General features: G+C 40.9%; 1 protein-coding gene across 2 annotated transcripts in view; it reads right to left on the bottom strand.

The window, feature by feature from the left end:
• JARID2 (jumonji and AT-rich interaction domain containing 2) overlaps positions 1-21,780 on the bottom strand; it is a 272,215-nt gene that overhangs the window by 35,249 nt on the left and 215,186 nt on the right. For both annotated transcript variants that reach the window (XM_040353752.1, XM_040353751.1), the window contains exons 9-13: positions 17,782-17,874; positions 10,873-10,991; positions 10,713-10,783; positions 7,791-7,905; positions 3,768-3,873 (exon numbers count right to left, since the gene is read on the bottom strand). In XM_040353752.1, the coding sequence (XP_040209686.1) occupies positions 3,768-3,873; positions 7,791-7,905; positions 10,713-10,783; positions 10,873-10,991; positions 17,782-17,874 (504 nt within the window). The remainder of the gene's footprint in view (positions 1-3,767; positions 3,874-7,790; positions 7,906-10,712; positions 10,784-10,872; positions 10,992-17,781; positions 17,875-21,780) is intronic.

The following is a 21,780-nucleotide window of genomic DNA, read 5'->3' as shown; positions in this document are numbered from 1 at the left end:
TGGGGAAAAAAGGACGCCAATTTTGTTTGGGAGCCACGTCGCACGACCGCGCAATTGTCAGTTAAAGCGACGCAGTGCCGAATCGCAAAAAGTGGCCCGGTCATTGACCAGCAATATGGTGGCTGAAGTGGTTAAGTCAGGATTCGGGATAAGTAATTAGAGCAATAACAGGATCCACATTTTCCAATTAGTCCCATCCAGTAAGCTGCTGGAATTGGGCTGCTAAAATTACATCCTAGGTTGTGGGACTGCCCCCCCCCCCCCCCCCAATCCTTGCCATAATGTAGTGTGGATAGCCTGATCCTGGCTTGTTTCCAAATCAATGTCCTAAATTGTGTTTCTATACCCTGGAACCATTTTCTAGGAATCCAGACTGAGGAGTTGTGGAAAATATACAGGCGTTGCAGAAAATATACAGTAGTTGCTGTGTCCATACCATTTTGATTAAATTCTGCCCCCCCCCCCCCTCCACCACCACCACCGAAAGAGGGGGCCGACACCAGCTAGTACACTTCAACTTATGTTTTTTTAGCAGGGGCAGGAGATTTAGCTGCAAGTTTTGCTTTGAATCTGGTGTGGCCAACCCCCCCAGATACTTGAAGAAAGTAACTACCTGTATTTGATCAGCGCAGGTAGGCAAAGAGTGAACTATGGGATCTAGAGACATATATGTTTTATATATACCGTATCTTCCGGCGTATAAGACGACTTTCTGGATGCAAAAAAATGCATCCAAAGTCGGGGGTCGTCTTATACGCCGGGGACGGTCTCCGTGCTGCGAGCGTCAATGATTTAAAAGACGCTCCTTCTATCACAGATGCCTTCTCATCCTCGGACGAGATGAGAAGACGTCCGTGATAGGCGGAACACAGAACAGAGGCGCTGCTGGAAAAATTTGTGTTCCGCCTATCACAGAACACTCTGAAGAGAAGGCGCTGCTTTCAAATCATTGACGCTCGCAGCACGGAGACTGTCACCGCCTGCAAGTCTATTCAGAAAAAAAGTGAGTGATTTCACTGGGGGGCAAGTTCAGGCACAGTGGGGGCAAGTGATGGCACAGTGAGGGGCAAGTGATGGCACAGTGAGGGGCAAGTGATGGCACAGTGAGGGGCAAGTGATGGCACAGTGAGGGGCAAGTGATGGCACAGTGAGGGGCAAGTGATGGCACAGTGGGGAATGTAATGTAATGGCACAGTGAGATTTGAAAAAGCCTGTTTCTGTCAGCGGTTCTGGCTACCCCTCAGCTTCCTTTTTCTGTGCATCTATGGCTCCAGTTAAGGTCTGAATTCAGGCAAAAATTTGGACCCGATTCATACCTGAAACGTAGAATAGGGACACACTGGACCCCCTGCTGCAAGCCGCAGACGCATCTCGTGTGAACCCAACCTTAAACTGACCAATTGTTAGCCTCAAAAGATTTACATGCAGACTTTAAAAACAACATCAGCATAAAACAATAAGCTAAAATTCAAGACAAGAATGCTGTGTCCAAAATCTGATACCACTGTGTATAACACACTAACTGCACAATGCAATAACTCAGATGTATAACAACCCCATCAACACATACCAGAGCAAATCAACTCTACAGATATTGAATGTGAGCACATGCAATTAACGTCTGTTCAAGATAAATAATCGAATGTTTCAGTCTTAAAGCGGACATAAGGTCAGATAAATCTTTTCATGTTGGGTGTAGGACTTGCACTTAAAGTGACCACAAACAATATCCTTATTCTCAAATTATAATCCATAAATATTCACTATTTTATTGCCCTGTAATCTATTGTACATGAAATTGCAGCAAAAGAAAAGGAAATCTGTGACTTTGGATGAGGCCGGGGGTCAATACAAGGGACTTTTTGGAGTAACAGAGTTTAGTGTCACATTACCTTTTTAAAGTGTAAAGCTAGCCATACTCCTACAACAAGATCAATTCATTCCCCCATCCCATCCAAACATACCAAAATGTCCTCAATTAAATGCTGTGAGGAGGAAGCAGGGGTGGGGCCAAGCAGCGCTGTGTGTGTCTATGGAGCACGGCTCTATACACACACACAAATCTTGAAAATGAGCATGCACGTTTCCCATCATAGCAAGCGACTTGCTATGGGAGCACATGGAAAAGAGGAGGAGTCAAGATAGCCAGCAGGGGACCCCAGAAGAGGAGGTTCAGGCCCATTTGCGCAATACGATTGCACAAAGCAGGTGATAACATGTTTATTATTTTAACATAAAAGAAAAATTGCCTTTAGTAAAGCTTTAACACCCTTGCAGCAGTCATTTCATCTGTAACTTTCTAAATAATTACAGTGTTAAACCTGTTTTAGTGAGTGATGACTTAGAGAGGGAGACTAAGGACATGTTCTTATCTGCCTGCAGGTGGCTGATGACATCATTCACTCAACATGTTTTCCTGAAGCGCACCTTGAAGACTGAGTCCTTTCGAAGAAGATTTTCTTTTTAATATAATATTACAGTTAATGCATTCTCTTACATGTAGGGAACATATTCATGTACCAGTGGTGTAGTGGGTAGCACTCTCGCCTAGCAGTAAAAAGGGTCGCTGGTTCGAATCCCAACCACGACACTACCTGCCTGGAGTTTGCATGTTCTCCCTGTGCCTGCGTGGGTTTTCTCCCACACTCCAAAGACATGCTGATAGGTTAATTGGCTTCTGTCTAAAATTGGCCCTAGTATATGAATGTACGTTAGGGACCTTAGATTGTAAGCTCCTTGATGGTAGGGACCAATGTGAATGTACAATGTATATGTAAAGAGCTGCGTAAATTGAAAGCGCTATACAAGTACTTAAATAATAATAATGTACAAGTTACTAAAAGGTCAATTTTAAAGAATAAGTTCACCCTTATAAAAAAAAAAAAACATAATAAATGCACATTTTCTGCAGGTAAAAAAATATGCATGTATTATAATTTTTTTGTTAGGAGCCTGTAAAGCATTGAGCCCATGATCAGCAGATCAAGGGTGTAATGCCACGGTACTACAGATTGTCTGTGTAGCGGTCTGCCCACACCTCAGATATGGGCAGGCGGTTACTAAATGACAGGAAACTCTATGAAATACTGGAGCGCTCAACAGTGTCCTGGTAGTTCATTGAGAAGGATTTGTAGTTTTCCCATTCACATAGCACTGTGAATGAATGATACGGCTGAGCGGGCAGAGGCATGCACAGCCACATTTTTTTTTTAGATGGTGACAGCGAGCTGGGGAAGAATATTCAAATCTCACTGTCAAAATGGGGAATCGGAAGCAGGGGGTTGTGCTGCGGAGGCTGGTGCATCAGTAACATGTTATGTCCTGAATATCTTATCTCACTAACTCTGCTGCTAGCTTTATTACCATTGCCATATACATTGATTTGTATGTGCTTGTCGTTCTTTTTTCCTTTCCCTTGTGTGCTTTGTTTGTGTTTTTTTGAACATTTTAACATTCTGTTAAAACTTGTGTCAATCAGTACTGCTTGAACATTGAAGAAGGGGACATACCCCGAAAGCTTGTCCTGAAAAATTGTATGTTAGTGCAAAACAAAACGTATCACAGACAGTACTCAATTTTCTCTGTCACAATTGCACCAATACGGTTACTATCACCTCAAGTATGTAACATGTTACCAGAGGTGAACATATCCTTTAAGGAATCTAGTGACTCCATATACAGCTGTACATTTAAAACAATACCATTGTTAAAAATGATGGCAAGCAGCAGGCCCCTTGCTAACACACTGCACCAGGGCGTACACTTACCATGACGTTACTTTCAAGCATTTGCAGACCAGGAGTACCATTGGCTTGAAGTAGAGTGTGTACCACTTTGTCAAGTTTACTTTCTTCCTCAGCAGGAATGCAATACCTGTAATGCAAAATAAAACAGTTCAAGGTCACAATATTCAAGAAGAACCTCAGGCACAGAGATTTGTGTGAGTTGTAATGTGTAAACAATTATCTGTCCTCATTTCTAATGCATTGACGGATCACTGTGATGAACCATTGACAGAATACATAGTGATCTGTAAAAGGCCAAGCGGTGAGGGGGTGGCACTAGAAGTAAAGTCTAGAAGACTTGCAGCTCTCATATGTATAGCAGGCCAGAAGTACAGAGGGAACTATATTATCCGCCTTGAACCAGGGTTTAACAGCTATAAAGAATTGCAAGCCTTCTCCACTATAGCCAGTGCAAGCTCAGCTCATTCTCCTGATCAACACGTGCATCTCACCACTTATGGGTATCCCCAGCAGAACTTATGTTTTGTTGTGATGACATCCTCAGGGAGCATTACCATATACCTTGTAGCACCTTCTGAAGATGTCATTACAACAAAGCGTACGTTGAGGCTGAGCTACAGGAAGTGTCGTGTTCTGCTGAGGACACCTGGAAGTGACTATAGTGGATCCGGCTTGTAATGCTTTATCGCTGTTAAACCGAATGCACATAAAGATGTGAGCATAATAGCTAGTGGTTTTTATAGGATGTATTAGTTGTTTAAATTAAAAAGGTTTTACACTATTGGAGCCTTTTTCTCCTCCTATTTTATGACATTCCTGATGGTATTAAGCGGAAGAAGGGGTGCAGCCCTGGATGTTTAACCCCTTGGGGAATAAAAGTGCACACAGACCTACTCCATTGTGGGGGAGTTATGTCTGTCTGGCGAGTTCTCAAGTGTGGTGGTGGCAGCACACAGAGGTGTACTATGCAGCAATGATCACAGTATATGCAGGAGGACAATTGAAAATTGCAGTTTTATTGGACACTGTTGATGTTGCACTTTAATGGACACTTATATTGTGTTGTGTAAAATTCACTTTATTGATTTTGTTTTATCATTATGATTTATAGAGCGCTGTATATTGAGAGCATTTAGCAATAAAAATGTGTTGAAAACCTAGGCATAAGCACTAAGCCCTATTAGCACAGCTAAATACCCCTAGTAAAGCATTTCCATGTTTGAAGGAATGTTGCCTACAGAATCAGGCACATCAATTTTTACGCGAAAGCACTTAAAACTGAGTGGAATATGGCCTAGAAGCAAACACGTGCTGAATGCACTTCTGCGATTAGATCTCATGTGTACAAAGTCAAGTTCTGTGCTCTTGAAAAAAGCGAATTAGTGTGTTCCTAAAACGTATTCTATACCTATATTTCAACTTGAACCAAACATACAATGTGCTAAAACTACATCAGAGGTTAAGTTGGTTAAGTGTGAATGTTGCGGTTGTCTTTAAAATGCCAGCAATTTAATAAGACTGGCACTTTTGACAAGCAATCTAATGTCAATGGGTCTTGTGAAGGTGTCCTATGGTGACACTGTCAGGGATCACTCACCTTTGCAGAGTATACAGTAAGTGATGATAAAAGCAGCAATGCCATATCAAAATATTTTTCTAAATCGTATGCTGCATATTCTTTGAATACAGTTTTCAGTATAGAAAAAAGTCCACGTTAGTGATGTGCAGTATATAATTTTGCAGACATAATGGTGGGTATATTGCAGTGAACCTGAATAAGACTCAGCCCCAACACACCTTCCCTATACTGGCTTGCCAGGCTGCATGCTTAGATAAGGGTATGGTATGGAATTTAGGGGAACATTAAACCTCCCTGGCAACCTGCACCCCTGAGCTGGAACTGTCACTTTTAGCAGTGGCAGGAATACCACTGTTAAATGTTTCACTTCCCACTGCAGTCGGAGATCCAATCTGTGGTAAAATAAACTATAAAAAAATACGTTGCATACCCAAAATAAAAAATGTGGTAGGGCATTTTTTTGGTGAATTATCTGTTTCTGAGATAAATGCAACATAATAAATTTTTAAGTAAAAATGTACATTCATGCTCGAAATTGTTGGCACCCCAGGAATTTTTCCAGAAAATCAAGTGATTCTCACAGAAAAGTATTGCAGTAACACATGTTTTGCTATACACATGTTTATTCCCTTTGTGTGTATTTAACAAAACAAAAAAAGGGAGGAAAAAAAGCCAATTGGACATAATGTCACACAAAACTCCAAAAATGGTCTGGACAAAATTCTTGGCACCCTTAACCTAATATTTGGTTGCACACCCTTTGGAAAAAAATAACTGAAATCAGTCGCTTCCTATAACCATCAATAAGCTTCTTACACCTCTCACCCGGAATTTTGGACCACTCTTCCTTTGCAAACTGCTCCAGGTCTCTCTTATTGGAAGGGCGCCTTTTCCCAACAGTAATTTTAAGATCTCTCCACAGGTGTTCAATGGGATTTAGATCTGGACTCATTGCTGGCCACTTTAGAACTCTCCAGCGATTTGTTGCCATCCATTTCTGGGTGCTTTTTGACGTATGTTTGGGGTCATTGTCCTGCTGGAAGACCCAAGATCTCAGACGCAAACCCAGCTTTCTGACACTGGGCTCTACAGTGCGCCCCAAAATCCTTTGGTAAACCTCAGATTTCATGATGCCTTGCACACATTCAAGGCACCCAGTGCCAGAGGCATCAAAACAACCCCAAAACATCATTGAACCTCCACCATATTTCACTGTAGGTACTGTGTTCTTTTCTTTGTAGGCCTCATTCCATTTTCGGTAAACAGTAGAATGATGTGCTTTATGAAAAAGCTCTATCCTGGTCTCATCTGTCCACAAAACGTTTTCCCAGAAGGATTTTGGCTTACTCAAGTACATTTTGGCAAACTGTAGTCTTTTTTATGTCTCCTTGTCAGCAGTGGGGTCCTCCTGGGTCTCCTGCCATAGCGTTTCATTTCATTTAAATGTCGACAGATAGTTGGCACTGATGCTCCCTGAGCCGGCAGGACAGCTTGAATTTCTTTGGAACTTGTTTGGGGCTGCTTAGCCACCATCCGGACTATCCTGCGTTGTAATCATTCATCAATTTTTCTCTTCCGTCCACGCCCAGAGAGATTAGCTACAGTGGGTTGCAAACTTCTTGATAATGTTTGGCACTGTGGACAAAAGCAAATCTAGATCTCTGGAGATGGACTTGTAACCTTGAGATTGTTGATATTTTTCCACAATTTTGGTTCTCTAGTCCTCAGACAGTTCTCTTCTCCTCTTTCTGTTGTCCATGCTTAGCGTGGCACACACAGACACACAATGCAAAGACTAAGTGAACTTCTCTCCTTTTTATCTGCTTTTAGGTGTGATTTTTATATTGCCCACATCTGTTACTTGCCCCAGGTGAGTTTAAAGGAGCATCTCATGCTTGAAACAATCTTATTTATCCACAATTTTAAAAGGGTGCCAAGAATTTTGACCAGCCCATTTTTGGAGTTTTTTTTTTTTTTGACAGCTTCAATTGGTGGGACTTAGTTTACACTTTAGCTGTCAACAGGGAAACCCCACTAACAGATGAATGAGATATCGGATGTTAAGGCGGCCTTAACAACCGATAATTGCTGGCTTTTCATTTTAACTGTCAGTGGGGGAATCCAGCTGACAGATGAATGAACTATGCCGGAAAGTATTGATTTCAGGTATCGGAGAATTTGCATTAGTACCGATGCTCCTGCAAATGCTTAGTATCGGCACCGATACGGGTATTGGTGCAATGGTGCAACCCTAGTTTGTTTTTAGAAAAAGCTCAGAATACCTTAGTATGGATTCCCTACAGTTACTTTGAGATAATATAGTAAGCTATGAGAAGTAGACATACACAACATTGTACAATCATACACATATTTTGCCAAAGGCAGTAACCAAAGACCACAGAAAATGGAAAAAATATAATGTAGGCAGTAGGCGTTTAATAAACAGGACATGTAGATGTGCTTACCAAATGCAATCAGCACCAGTGTGTAAGTAGTCAATATACGGAAGGTGATTTTGGTCTCGAGACCAGCATGAGGTAGAAAAGACCATGCCAATATTAAGCCAAGGAATTGTTACTCCTTCAGAAGAGAAATAAACAAGAATCACAAATGGAATACTATATACTGTATTCATTTTCAACGTAATGATAAACAGAGGTATCATTGTAAACTCGGTCACTTCGCTACAAAGTTCAAATAATGTACACATCAACACCAAGGTTTTAATTAATTTCAAAATTACATGCGGATGCTAGAAAATCAAAAGGGCGATTCTAACTCTGCATTCACGACCGGCAAAAATCAAGCTGGAAAACAATATTTTAATTTGTGTCTATTAGAAATTTGCACCACAGTCCATTTTCTCTGAAAGCAATTTCTTTGCAGGCGTTACCCATTACTTAAAAAATAAATAAAAATACCATTAAAGCAGTGTTGAACCCCAAACCAAAAATGTAATATATTACAGTTTGCCAATCTCTAGATGTAGTGGCTGCATTCGTTTATTTTTTTTAGGCTTTTCCCCTCTGTTTTTACCTGGTGATCTGGCCAGTAACACAACTGCTGTACTATGCCCCGTACACAAGCAGTTTTCCCGTTGGAAAGAAAAACGGATGTTTTTTCCGACGGAATTCCTCTCAAGCCTACCTTGCATACACACGGTCACACAAAAGTTTGGTGAACTTTCGACTGCCAAGAACGCGGTGACTTAAAAGACTACGACGAGCTGAGAAAATTAAGTTCTATGCTTCTGAGCATGCACCGATTTGTTTCCGAGCATGCGTCGGAATTTTGTGCGTTGGGATTTGTACACACGATTGGAAATTCCAATGAGTTTTTTTTCCTGACAGGAAAAAAAGAGATTCTGCTCTCTATCTTTTTCCAGCAGTTTTTCCGCTGGAAAAAATCTGATGGAGCATACACACGATCAGGATTCCCGACCAAAAGCTCTCATCAGACTTTTTCCAACAGGAAAACTGAATGTGTGTACAGGGCATCAGAGTGCCTCCTCTCTGGATGAAAGAGGACATGAGACATGAGAATTGTCAGTCTGGGGGAAGGGGGGTATTCAATGTACTGGCAGATAAAAAAAAAAACGAACAAATTGAAGCCAAACTCCATCTAATACTTTATAAGCAGTTACAGTTTTACCTTTTTGAATAAAGGTTTTACATAAATACAAGCTGATCATTGTAAGCACCCCTGTCAGTGGTAAATGGCTTGTTGCAACACTCCAAATGCTACATTTGCAGGAGAGCTTTTTATTTTGAAAAACAGCAGACTTATTGGCTGGATCACCACATGAAAATAGAAATAAGAAAGCCAAAATAGAAAACAAATTCAGCCATCAAATCTAAGAATTGGTAAGCTGAAATAAAATGTATGTTTTTGGGTTTAATACCACTTTAATAACAAGCTCTGCAGTATCCTGCAGCATTTACTTGCTACAAGGAAATATCATACAACATACTTAAATTCATGTATGTGGTATTCCAACAATGTTTTCATTCAGTACTGGTTAATTCAGAACTAATTGCATGTAAAGCAGATTTCTTTTTGGTTTGGGACAAAGGAATAGGTCAGACCCCTTGTCCGTTTTTCTTTTTCTTTTTTCTTTTTTCCATCTGTGTTCCATCAGGAATATTTCTTATTACTTCCTGTCCCAGAGACATAGGGAAGTTGAAGCAAATCTCTCCAAAGCAGGAGACTCTCTTGGACAGCTGTCACCAGAACAAGTGTCCCTATGTTAAATCTAACATTTTGAATTTCCCATCACTTTCGATAATGGAGAAAATAATCACCAGGATAAAAAGAGGGTTAATCCTGCTAGCAGGGACCCAAACAGCAAGAACACATGACTGGGGATTTAACACTTCTTTTCTCCATGAAAAAAAACCAAAATAAATAAAACTTTAAAGTGGTTGATTAAAAACTGTGTGCTGCTCCCCCCACAGCCCCCCTAATACTCACCTCAGCTTCCTCTCAATCCAGCGATGTGCACAAGAGCACCGGCTGTCCCTCTCCTCTCTGGCCGAGAAAGCAGCAAGAGCCATTGGCTCCCACTGCTGTCAATCCTAGCCAGTGAGCCAATGAGGAGAGAGTGGGTGGGGCCGAGCTGCAGCTCTATGTGTCATATGGACGAATAGAGCAGACCTTGGAAGAGAGCACTGCACAAGTGCCCCCAAGTACTCTTGGTTAAGGGGGGAGGAGCCACGGATGCTGGTGGGTGACCCAAGAAATAGAGAATTGGGGCTGCTTTGTGCAAAACCACTGCATATAGCAGGTAAGTATGACATGTTTGTTATTAATTTTTTTTTTAAGTTGAACCTTTAAAACCACTGAAAAGTTGAAATGACAAAACTACTCTAGTGGGGCTTCCCCTGCACTGTGAGAGTAAAATGCTTATTATTTTCTAGGGGAACAATTAAAAGCAGTTTTACCCAACGTATACCTCACTTTAACAGGCTTCTTCTGCTCTGTGGGGCAGGTCACCTAAAGCTACTTCGTTTCACTGCTCTGTTGGTTCAGTGAGATCACTGCATAAAGCTTTGGACTTATTCTGGAAATCCATGGTGTGCTGGTGACATTCTCTTGCTCTGACTATACACAGTTCCAGCCAGTGGTCACTTCAGCACCCAATTATATGCACAGCCTTTTCTACAGAAACTACAGAATAGGGCATTGGATTATAATTTCTCATAAGGTATAATAATTTATACCAAGGGAACTATTGTTCAGAATCACATTCAAAATAGATTTTATTCAACGGGTATGCCTTTGCTGTGACGGGTTAGCCATGTGCCGTGCCATGTCATAATGAAAGTTCTAACAAAAAGTGTATTAACGTTACAATAAATGAGGTTATAGCATAAGCATACATTACTTACCAGGCACAGCACCAAGGTGTCGTAGGATGGATCCTGAATTATTAGGAAGGATTGTGAGATTCCAGCCATGCCTACAAAAATACATGAAAAAAGACACTAGAATGTAAAATATTGTTGATTTCCCATGTTATTGTGGACAAACATGGGACAATCATCTCACCTTGAAAAGGGTTCTGCTTTACTCACAGGAAATCCACTTCCATGAGTGTTTGTGTCGACCTTTCCACAATGCACAGCTACGTGGCAAGACTTCTGGTCAACAATCCGCCAGTATTCTTGCTGAAATAAGAATTATTGTTATTATCTGTGGAAGGTTGGCCAGCTCATATTTCAAAAGGTAGTAAACATCCCCTATTGCCAACCACTATATTTTCACAGAAACCATTTCTACCCCAATTCCTTAGAATAATCTTTTCTGTGTATTTGTTGCCTAAGCTGATGAAGATAAAAAAAAATAAGAATGACATCTAATTGGTTACCACAGGCAACATCAATTTTACATTTCCTCGAGTTTTTATAACGTGCATAGAAAATGTTATTTTTTTTATGAATACACTGAATACAGTCTCTCACATCTGCTTGAAGTTGACCTATCTTCACCCATTCTCTACCACATTCCCTGACCAATGTGTCCCAATCAATCACTTATTTCAGTACGTAAAACAGAAACTATAAGAATTAACTGAGGAAGTGAAATAGCCCATTGAACAAAGAGGGGTTTAGGGAACAGCAGCATAATGGGGCTGACGACAATGACCACTGTGAACAAAGGTTACGACAACGTCTTTAAATGCATTTAGAAGAAACTCAAACCATGCATTTATTCTTCCATAAAAACTAGAGACAAGTATTGATTATGGCAAACCACAAGCTGCTTCAAAATAATTTCCTGGTAAAAACAATACATGCCGAAATAAATAATTTACGAAATTATGCGACACACTAAAAGCTATAATGTTTTTCGATCAATTACTATAGACATATAAAAAGTCTACACACTTGTTAAAATGTCAGGTTTCTGTGATGTAAAAAAAATGAGACAAAGAATATTTCAGAACTTTTTCCACCTTTAATGTGACATATAAATTGTACAACTCAATTGAACAACAAACAAATCTTTGGGGGGGGGGGGGGGGGGGGGAGTAAAAATAAAATAATAATATGGTTGCATAAGTGTACACACCCTTAAACTAATATTTTGTTGAAGCACCTTTTGATTATATTACAGCACTCAGACTCTTTTGGGGTATGAGTCCATCAGCATGGCACATCTTGACTTGGCAATATTTGCCCACTCTTCTTTGCAAAACACTCCAAATCTGTCAGATTGTAAGGGAATCTCCTGTGCACAGCCCTCTTCAGATCACCCCAGTTTTTTTATCGGATTCAGGTCTGGGCTCTGGCTGGGCCTATCCTTTGTTGATTTGGATGTATGCTTTGGGTCGTTGCTGAAAGATGATGTTCCTCTTCATGTCCTGCTTTCTAGCAGAAGCCTGAAGGTTTTCTGACAATATTGATTGGTAGTTGGAACTGTTCATAATTTCCTCTACCTTAAGAAAAACAGCTCCAAAGCACGATGCTGCCACCACCATGCTTCACAATGGGTATGATGTTCTTTTGGTGATGTGAAGTGTTGTTTTTGAACCAAACATATCTTTTGGAATTAGGGCCAAAAAGTTCAACCTTGATTTCAGACCAGAACACATTTTCCCACATGCTTTTGGTAGACTTCAGGTGTGTTTTTGCAAAATTTAGCCAGGCTTGGATGTTTTTCTTAGTAAGAAAAGGCTTCCATATTGCCACTCTACCCCACAGCCCAGACATATGAAGAATACGGGAGATTGTTGTCACACGTAGGCTGTAGGCCTCTTGTGCAGCTTCCCTGACCTGTTTTCTTCTCGTCATCATCAATTTTGAAGGGATGTCTGGTTTTTGGTAATGTCACTGTTATGCCATATTTTTTCTACTTGATGATGAATGTCTTCACTGTGTTCCACAATATATCTAATGACTTGCAAATTATTTTGTACCCTTCTTGTATCTTCTGACTGATACCTTTTAACAATGAGATCCCTCTGGTGCTTTGGGAGCTCTCTGCGGACCATGGTTTTTGCTGTAGGATGCGTCCAAGAAAATGTCAGGAAAGACCTACTAGAAAAGCTTAACTTTATTTGGGGTTAATCCGAGGCAATTTAAATGATGGCAGGTGTGTACTGACTACTATTTAACATGAGTTTGAACGTAATTGCTTCATTCTGAACACAGCTACATCCCCAGTTATAAGAGGGTGTGTGCACACGTATGCAACCACATTATTTTATTTTTACTATTTATAGGCGTGACACCCACTATTAATTGTCCCTCCTCTCCTGACCAACCTGGTCTCTGCATCAGTGAATGTTTCCACTTCTACCACACTGGCGGAGTATTAGCATAGGGTACAGCACTGCATACTCCTAGGGCACACTAACACAGGATCTCAAAAGATTCCATCACATTTTAAGAGACCTGAACCAGGAACCTTTACAGTTAAAAATAAAAGTGTAAAATAAAATATTTATATATAAAATAAAAAAGCCAAAAATAGTTTGTATTTTATTCTGCAATGTTTTATTGTTACTATGTTTTATCATGTTTGTTTTGCAGGTATGCAATTCTTTTATACTTTACCGTTTACAGTGTTTTATTGTTAACCATTATTTTCTTTGTAGGTATGCCATTCATATGTAGCACTGATTTATTTGACAGCAACAGCGCTGTAGGAGGTGATTTCATCACCACAGTTAAAAAAAAAAAAAACTGCATAAAAAGGTGCATGTATGCCCATCATTAGAAGTGGGTGGATGCAGGGCGGTATTCTAATGGTGGGCATACCACAGACCAATCTTTTTTTTGTTCAGACCACAGGCTGCATAAAAAAAAAAAAAAAAAAAAAAAAAAGAACATTTCAATACATGCCCAACAAGGACCAGTGAAGTACTAGTATGTTGCTGAAATTTGAGTGGTTACACCAGAATGATGCCTGTAGGTTTAGGTATCATCTTGGTATCGTTCTTTTTCAGCCGGCAGTCGGCTTTCATGTAAAAGTAATCCTAGCGGCTAATTTGTTGCTTGACTGCTTTTACAAGCAGTGGGAGGGAACGTCGTCCCCCTCCCCTGTTTTCCATGGTTTTCTCAGCCACTCCTGTCCCACCGGGGAACTCAAGAATGCAGCTGGTGGTTCAGCCAGCTGACCATAGAGCTGATCGGAGACCAGAACCATGTGCAAGGAAAATTTAAAACAATTAATTTTAGATTCCTTGAAGCTATAAACTGATCGCACTTTGTTTACCCCCCTGTCGCTCTGTGGAAAGTCAATTGTTCTTTATATTTCCTCCCTTTTCTGCCATTCCTTGCCATCCTTAAACCCCACTCCCACGTAAAACATCTTACTAGCTTGTCCCCTCACACGAAGATATGGAAAAAAACGTAGACCCCAAACAGCACCAGTTGCCTCTTCCAACTTCCATTCTAAAGGGGCACATACGCTCTACAGCATGACTATTATTACAAGTTTCTGGTTTGTACTCCTATTGCACCCTCTCTGATGCTATTACCTGATTGTATGTACTGCATAAAATATCTGTTGGAAGCTTTACTGACCCATGTCGAGAGATGCGTGATTCCCCAACCTATTGCTTATGTTTAAACTAGTGAAACATTGCATATGATTGGATGAATAAAGTGAACACACCTTCACCTTATGCATAAAGCTAAGAGAACATTCACTTTATTTAGTAAATTTGCTTAAAATAGTGATTTTGGGGACCAGTTAGGTGAACAAAATATAGTTAAAGTCCCTTTATTTATTTTACTGTTTTTAGTTCCAGAGCTATTTAATCAAAACGCTAGTCAGCACTATACCAGCTTTAAGGACTTGTAATGCAATGCAGCAAAAGGTTAAAGGTCATTAAAAAAACTGACTGCAACAGCCTGCAGGTCTTTTCAATATATATTCAGCTGTAGCTCACATCAATCACGTATTTATATAGGTATATATTAAAACCTTCAATCTGTCACTAAAGCATTACAGCACAAAGGAAAACCCATAATAATATGCAGCTCATTCTATACTGCGTCCTAAAATGACCTCTACAATAATACATGGACTGCTGAGTTTCGTTCAAATTTCACAATCCTGTTTCAACGCAGTAGATTTATTTTGTTCCAGCAGCTTTGGATAGCACAACAAGAACATACATATTGTGTGCACGAAAGATTATTACAAGCAGCTGGCTGTGATTTAGCAGTGCAACATGGTGTAATTCAGGTCAGCTGCAATAATGGTTAAATGACTGGGGAAATGTACATGTACTTTGGTACTGTCATTATTCTGGGATTCACTTTCTGGAACATTTATTGTAGGAATCATTGCAGCAACTTTTTAAAACTGAAAAAAAAGTTTTTATGGTAGACGCTTGCATGTAATGTCTATGTTATTGCAAAGACACAGGGCACTGCAGAAAGCCAAAATATTAGTGACGGTTGTATTTACTTCCAACAAGCTAATTTTACTTTGCCAGAGGATTGTTTTATTTTTGTTAGGGGTCAGGCAGAAAGAAGCAGCTCTGATATATTTTCAGGAACAAATATGACTAGACAAAGTTTTCAACAGTCTGGCTTAAAACAATAAAATAACTGAGTTTACAAACTTGAGATATTTCAGTGTTAATGTGAAAGTTCAGACTAACTACCTAAGCTTAAAGTGTTTAACCGAAAAAAATAATAAAAAAAATACACATCCTGGTCCTTTAAAGCAGATTCAACAGCACAGTGCTTGTGCTGTGTGATCTTTCCTCCTCTAAACTGTAAAAAAAAAAAAAAAAACTCCCTGAATATGCCACTTCCTGTATGCCCCTCTCTAAATTAACCACAATAACCATGTTGTGCTGCCTTTGCAATGTATATTACATGCTTGGCACTCAGCAGTGTCTGTTTCTTTAAGACCCTCCATTTTCTTGAAGCCTAGAGGCGGGTCTTCTCTGTACTGTCTAGGGCAGGGGTCTCAAACTGGCGGCCCTCCAGCTGTTGCGAAACTACAAGTCCCATGAGGCATTGCAAGGCTGACAGTTACAACCATGACTCCCACAGGCAGAGGCATGATGGGACTTGTAGTTTCACAACATCTGGAGGGCCACCAGTTTGAGACGCCTGGTCTAGGGCTTGCTGGGACATATTCTGTTCATTCCAGCTCTAGCTACTGTAGTGACCAGATCCACAGGACATCCTAAAGCTAATACAGATTGCAAATCTGACGAACACCAAAGCCTGTGAGTAAAGGGGTTTTGCTAGTTCAAAGTGTGTAGAGGGATGTTAGACATTGCAGATAGATAATGTGTGTTTCAGTGTATTAAGCAAGCACATGTTAGTTAGGCCCTATCTTTTGTATTAGATATGTATATTGTATGTTGCTTGAATAGCCATGCTTACATTTGTCTTTTTATGTTTGTTTCACAGTTTTACCATATCATCTCATATCACTCATATGAACACTATTGTACACATTTCTGTTCATTATATCTCAGTAAAGATTGCATCAGTTCAGAAAACCAGCGCTTCTTTCATTGGGATTTGGTTTATACTTGATGTGAAGCTGTGTATCTAAAGCAACACACACAGCTGAGGCATTACACATGTATCAGAGCTGAAAAGTGGCCACGAGTCACGTGACCGGCCTAAATAGCTATTTACACTGCTCGTTTTTAGAAAGGATTTACAGTGTTGTATGCCAGCCTCTAATAGAGCGGCTGTCAGTTTAAAGAAAAAAATGCTTAACAAACACTTTAAAATGGCTCCACCCTCCTCCTATTCTAACAACCCTGTAGAAGGAAAATGCTTATACTTACCGATTCTAAAAGTGTATTGGTTTGGTCACATGATTGCCCCAGCAGACACCTTCAGGGGAGAGGAGGGACAGCCAACAGATGCCCCATGGCAAGCCTATGAGTAACATTGTCGCCCAGGCATTCCATCCATTGTCAGCTCTCTTTCTTCTCCCCCTTCCGTCCAGACCTGCTCCACCTCCTGCCTTGCTGTGAGGATGACTGTGGTGGCCAGGTGGAAGACCTGGGAGAATATAGCAAGGTTGATAAGTGCCTCTGCCCCACTGTGTTAAAGTAGAACTGTGTAAGGAAGATATACGATTGAAATGGGGACCATTATGTAAGGTAGGAAATGAGGGCTATAACTGCAAGGCGGGTTGTGATGAGGGGGGCTGTAATGTTAAGGGGAACTGAGGAAGCTGTGGGACTGCTGTAAAAGGGGGAGGGGGGGGGACAGAAAAGTGAAGGGGGTCTGTGATGTCAGGGCTCATCAACAGCAAAACCCTATGAAGGAAATCTGTGTTCTGTGTGTGTCATGTAAAAAACACATTGGGTGTGCGATCTGCTGTAGGAGTCAATACATTCCTAACAACATCGCAAACGCAGTGTGTTTGCCTGCACTAAATTACATGGTACAGCAGTACCATGCGATTTTGTGCAGTGAGTTTTTGAAAAGTAGTGTATGTACTATTTGTGCAATCCAGTGTGATTTTGGGATATTCAAATGAATAGGCTGAAAACCGCACCATCACATGGGAACACGGTTTTTTCGGCCCTCAAAGGGGACTGAGGACACTGATTTAAAGAGGGGACTGTAATGTAAAAGAGGCTATGATGTTAGGTGTAGGCTGAAGACACTGATGTACAGGGAGACTGATGTAAAGAGGGACTGAGATAGAGCAAACATGAGATTTGCAAGAAAATGTTACTGACTGATTACAGGGTGGTTAGAATAGGAGTTAGGAGGAGGGTGGGAGCCATTTTAAGCTTAGTAAGATCTTGGATTTGCACTTTAAAAATGAATGTATAGCATTATTTGTAGAGCAAAATAATTAAAATGTATACATATGCCAGTTAGATTCCCACGTAAAGTTTTTGGTGACCATCAGGCCTAGTGTTGGATAATCAGAAAAGCATGCTCTTTCATGCAGATGTGGCAAAGACCTTTCAGTAACCTTCCAGAGAATCTTGTTGCTGCATTAACTCACCTCAACTTCTGCTACAGTTGGCTCTTTATTGAAACACATGTTCATGACGTTCCTTGCTGTCCGGAAGAAGGTGGTAAGAGACATAGACCTTCCCTGTAGACAAGACAGATTGTGAGTAAGTTCCAGAGGCATTAAACCTGCTGCTACAGCTATTTCCGTAATACATATGACAAATCACTGCGATCCACAGAGCTTTCATTTCAGAATATCTTTTTTATCTTGAAGGCCTCATGTACACTGCTGCTGCTAAACGGACATTTAGGAGCAGTTGGGATTTTTTTTTTAACTGCTCCTGAACTCTCCTCTATGTTATCTTATCAGTACATGTACACAGGGTCGTTTATAGTAGTTTCTAGGAAGTTTAGAGGCTTTTTTTGGAACGCAAAAAAATGAGTTCAGAAGGTGAGTTTAGAGGCTTTTCAAGCCCCCCCCCCCCCCCCCAAAGTGCTTTTAACATGGCTAAACGCGGTAATTCACGTTTAGCCACATTTAGTTTACAGCCATTTTTCATTTTTGGCTATTTTGAAAAAAATAATAAAATATATATTTTTAAAAGCTTCTAAATGCAAACACGGTAAAACGCTGCTAAAAACGCAAGATGTAAATGCGTTTTAAACGTGGGTTACTATCTGTCAAGTGAAATCGTTCAGGAGAGGTTGTAAAAACGTCTCGTGTACATGAAGCCTAAAGCCTCGTACATGCGATCGGATTCCCATCGGACAAATCCGTGGAATTTTGTATGAAGGGCGTTGGCCGTTAATTTGTTCTGCATACAGACGGCAAAACATTGTTGGCCAACATGGACAAAACAGTTTTTTCTGCTTTTTAGCCCCACCCTTTGGGCAACTTCTGCTAATGTTGTCTTCTGGTTAGCATTGGTTCAGAGCATGCGTGTTCGTACTTTTGATTTTTTTTCCAATGGACTTCTGTAAACACGATCGGAAAATCCGACAAAACACATTTGTAGTCGGAAAATTTTAACGCGCGTTATCCCACATTTGTTGTCGGAAATTCCGACAAATGGTCGGATTTTCCAACAAAACCCTGCCATCACACATTTGTTGTCAGAAAATCCGATCGTGTGTATGGGCCTTAAGGCTGCCTTTTCTTTACTCTAGTTTAGAAACAAACATGCTCCTCTCCTGTACTGAAATAGCTTACTCTAATGTCACTGCATAGTGTGAGCTTCCCACAGTGTACATATAAGCTGCAGCCCATCTCATTTCCAGGCAAACCACTTTTTTTAATTGAATCTGAGATATATAGATAAGGAAAAAAATTACTCGATCAATTAGATCCTAAAATTAGCAAAAGCAATGTTGTATTGATTCCCCCTTATACTGTATACTAAACAAGCTACCAATTGTTCACCATCCCAGTGGTCCATTAAAATATGCACATACAGTGCCTTGCAAAAATAGAATTTTTTGATACAGCTTACCTGTAAAATGGGAATACATTAGTTTTTAAACTCACGGGTCAATCGAATCTCAAAGAGTTTTTTTTGTTACTTAGGCAATGCCCTCTCTCTCTACGTCCTTTTAGAGTACCTACCACATGCCCGGGAGGCTAGTTAGGTCCAAAACGTTGTACATTCCTTACCACACAATCAGTGGTTGGATCGACTCTGAGATTTGATTGACCCGTGAGTTTAAAAACGAATGATCTACTTTTGTTTTGTTTCAACGTTTTTGCATGGAATTGCTGTTTGGATGCCTAACATGGGTGCCTCTTACCCGTATGAACGATTATCTAATCCGGTTTCTGACCATTATGTATACCTTTTATGTGATTGTTCACTGTTTTGTTGGATGTCTGACCTGGATTTTCATGCACTTGATGTATGTGTTGGTCCGTTAATTGCATGGGTAGCAATATGTTAGCAGCTTTTTAACCTTTTATTTGTGATTTTTACATGTTTTATGTATAAACTGGTTTGACTAACTGACATCTTTTGTTTTTCTGTTTGTTATGTATGTCTGTTATTAGACCTTTATTCTCCTGATGAAGCGTCCTGTACGCGGAGCATGTCTAGAGTAAAAGCAAGATCTACTTTTCTGCATATTGGATTCAGCTTCAAACACTAAGGCCGCGTACACACGTTCGGACAAAACCGATGAGAATGGACCGAGGTTCAGTTTCATCGGTCCAAACCGACCGTGTGTATAGCCCTTCGGTCCAAAATTTTAAAACATGCTTCAAAATCGAACCGATGGCCCGCTGCCCAATCGGTCCAAACCGATGGTTAGTACAGAAAGCATCGGTTCAAAACCCGCGCATGCTCAGAATCAAATCGACGCATGCTTGGAAGCATTGAACTTTGTTTTATTCAGCACGTTGTGTGTTTGACGTCACCGCGTTCTGACCCGATCGGTTTTTGGAACGATGGTGTGTACGCACCATCAGACCATCAGGCCACTTCAGCGGTGAACTGATGGAAATGGCCCGTCGGACCATTCTCATCGGTTTGGAACGACCGTGTGTACGCGGCCTAAGAGTTCTATACCTTTTTGACGTTATGTGCTTTTATGCCATGAATGTACCTGTATAAGTATAAATCCATCTCTCATTTTGTGTTAGATGTACTGATACCATATGCTGATACTGTTTCATGAAATTATGTACACAAGTTTCTATTTCTATTTAAATATTTATAGATCTTTTACATTAATTACCTGTACCACCAAAAGTCCAATTGATTCGTCTATTAATTTCCATTGTCACTGTCTCGGGATGTTAGTACATTAAAATTAGGGCATTCACAGTGATTAGTCGCCCTGTGATTTTATGCAAGTCTGGCAAGACCCATTTAAACAGAGCCTTAATTACTTAATGGGATGTCCCATAGCAATGCTTAAACTGCAATGAATTCCATCGGAGTTTAGATATAGAACATGTTCTATTTTTCTCCAGTGGTTTGGCCGGGCAAAAGCCGATCGTGTGTACGCGGCATTACTTGTCCAGTCGACAATGTTCAGGTTTTCAAAGATTCAGAGGATAAAAGGCTGGAGTCATTGCTTACAGCCTCGTTTGCCACGGCCGGTGCTGCTGCTCAGCCTGCGATAGCAGCTATTGGCGTCTGTCATATCCTTAAGGATAAGGTGAAACAGGCCATCAGAGGGGAAGAGGTCCCGGACCTTCCGGAGCTTCCCAAGGCCCTTTGTTTTGCAGTTGACGCCATTAAGGATTCTATTCATCAGACATCATGTCTCGCTCTTCTCTTGGTACACGTGCAGAGTGCTATGACTTATGCATTGGTGAGCAGAATTGCCTTGTAAGAAACTGCTGACTGGGGTTCCCTTTCATGGAGAACGTTTATTTGGGGATGACTTGGAAAAGTGCATCCAGAAGATCTCGGGGGGAAAGAGTACCCTTCTCCCAGTAAAGAGAAGAGCTAAGCATCCTTCATTTAAATGTTGTGCCTTTCCATCGCCTGGAGCATCAGCCTCCAGGCAGTTGTGACGGCCTCCGCCGTCAGCCCCAAAGAGGAAGGCCCCAAAGCCAGCCTCAGGGCCAGAAAAACTCCTAGGAAAAAGATCTGCAAAGCAGAGTCCCAAGGCCTCCTTATGAAGGGGCGCCCCCGCTCGTGTGAGTGGGGAAAGGCTTTGGCAGCTCGCGGGAGCCTGTCAGGAGGAGATCCAGGACAGATGGGTCATCTCCATAGAGTTTCCACCACCTCGTTTTCTAGAATCGATCGTTCCCAAAGACCCGGTAAAAACAGCATAATTGTTTCAGGCACTATACCAGTTACTGTCTCAAGGGGTGATCAGAGAGACCCCCTTAGGATAACGGGGAATGGGATTTTATTTGTGGTATCAGAAAGTGCATCAGAAATTCCTGCAATTCATGGTAGAGCAGCGACACCAAGTTTGTTGCCTTGCCCTTCGGGTTGGCACCGCACCACTCGTGTTTATAAAGGGCCTGGCTCCACTTTTAGCAAGACTAACAGCCCAGTGTATAGCAGTAAGAGCATACCTAGACGACCTATTACTAATCAAC

Source organism: Rana temporaria, chromosome 5 (assembly GCF_905171775.1).
Source record: "Rana temporaria chromosome 5, aRanTem1.1, whole genome shotgun sequence".
NCBI lineage: Eukaryota > Metazoa > Chordata > Amphibia > Anura > Ranidae > Rana > Rana temporaria.
This window is presented reverse-complemented; position numbering and strand designations above follow the sequence as displayed.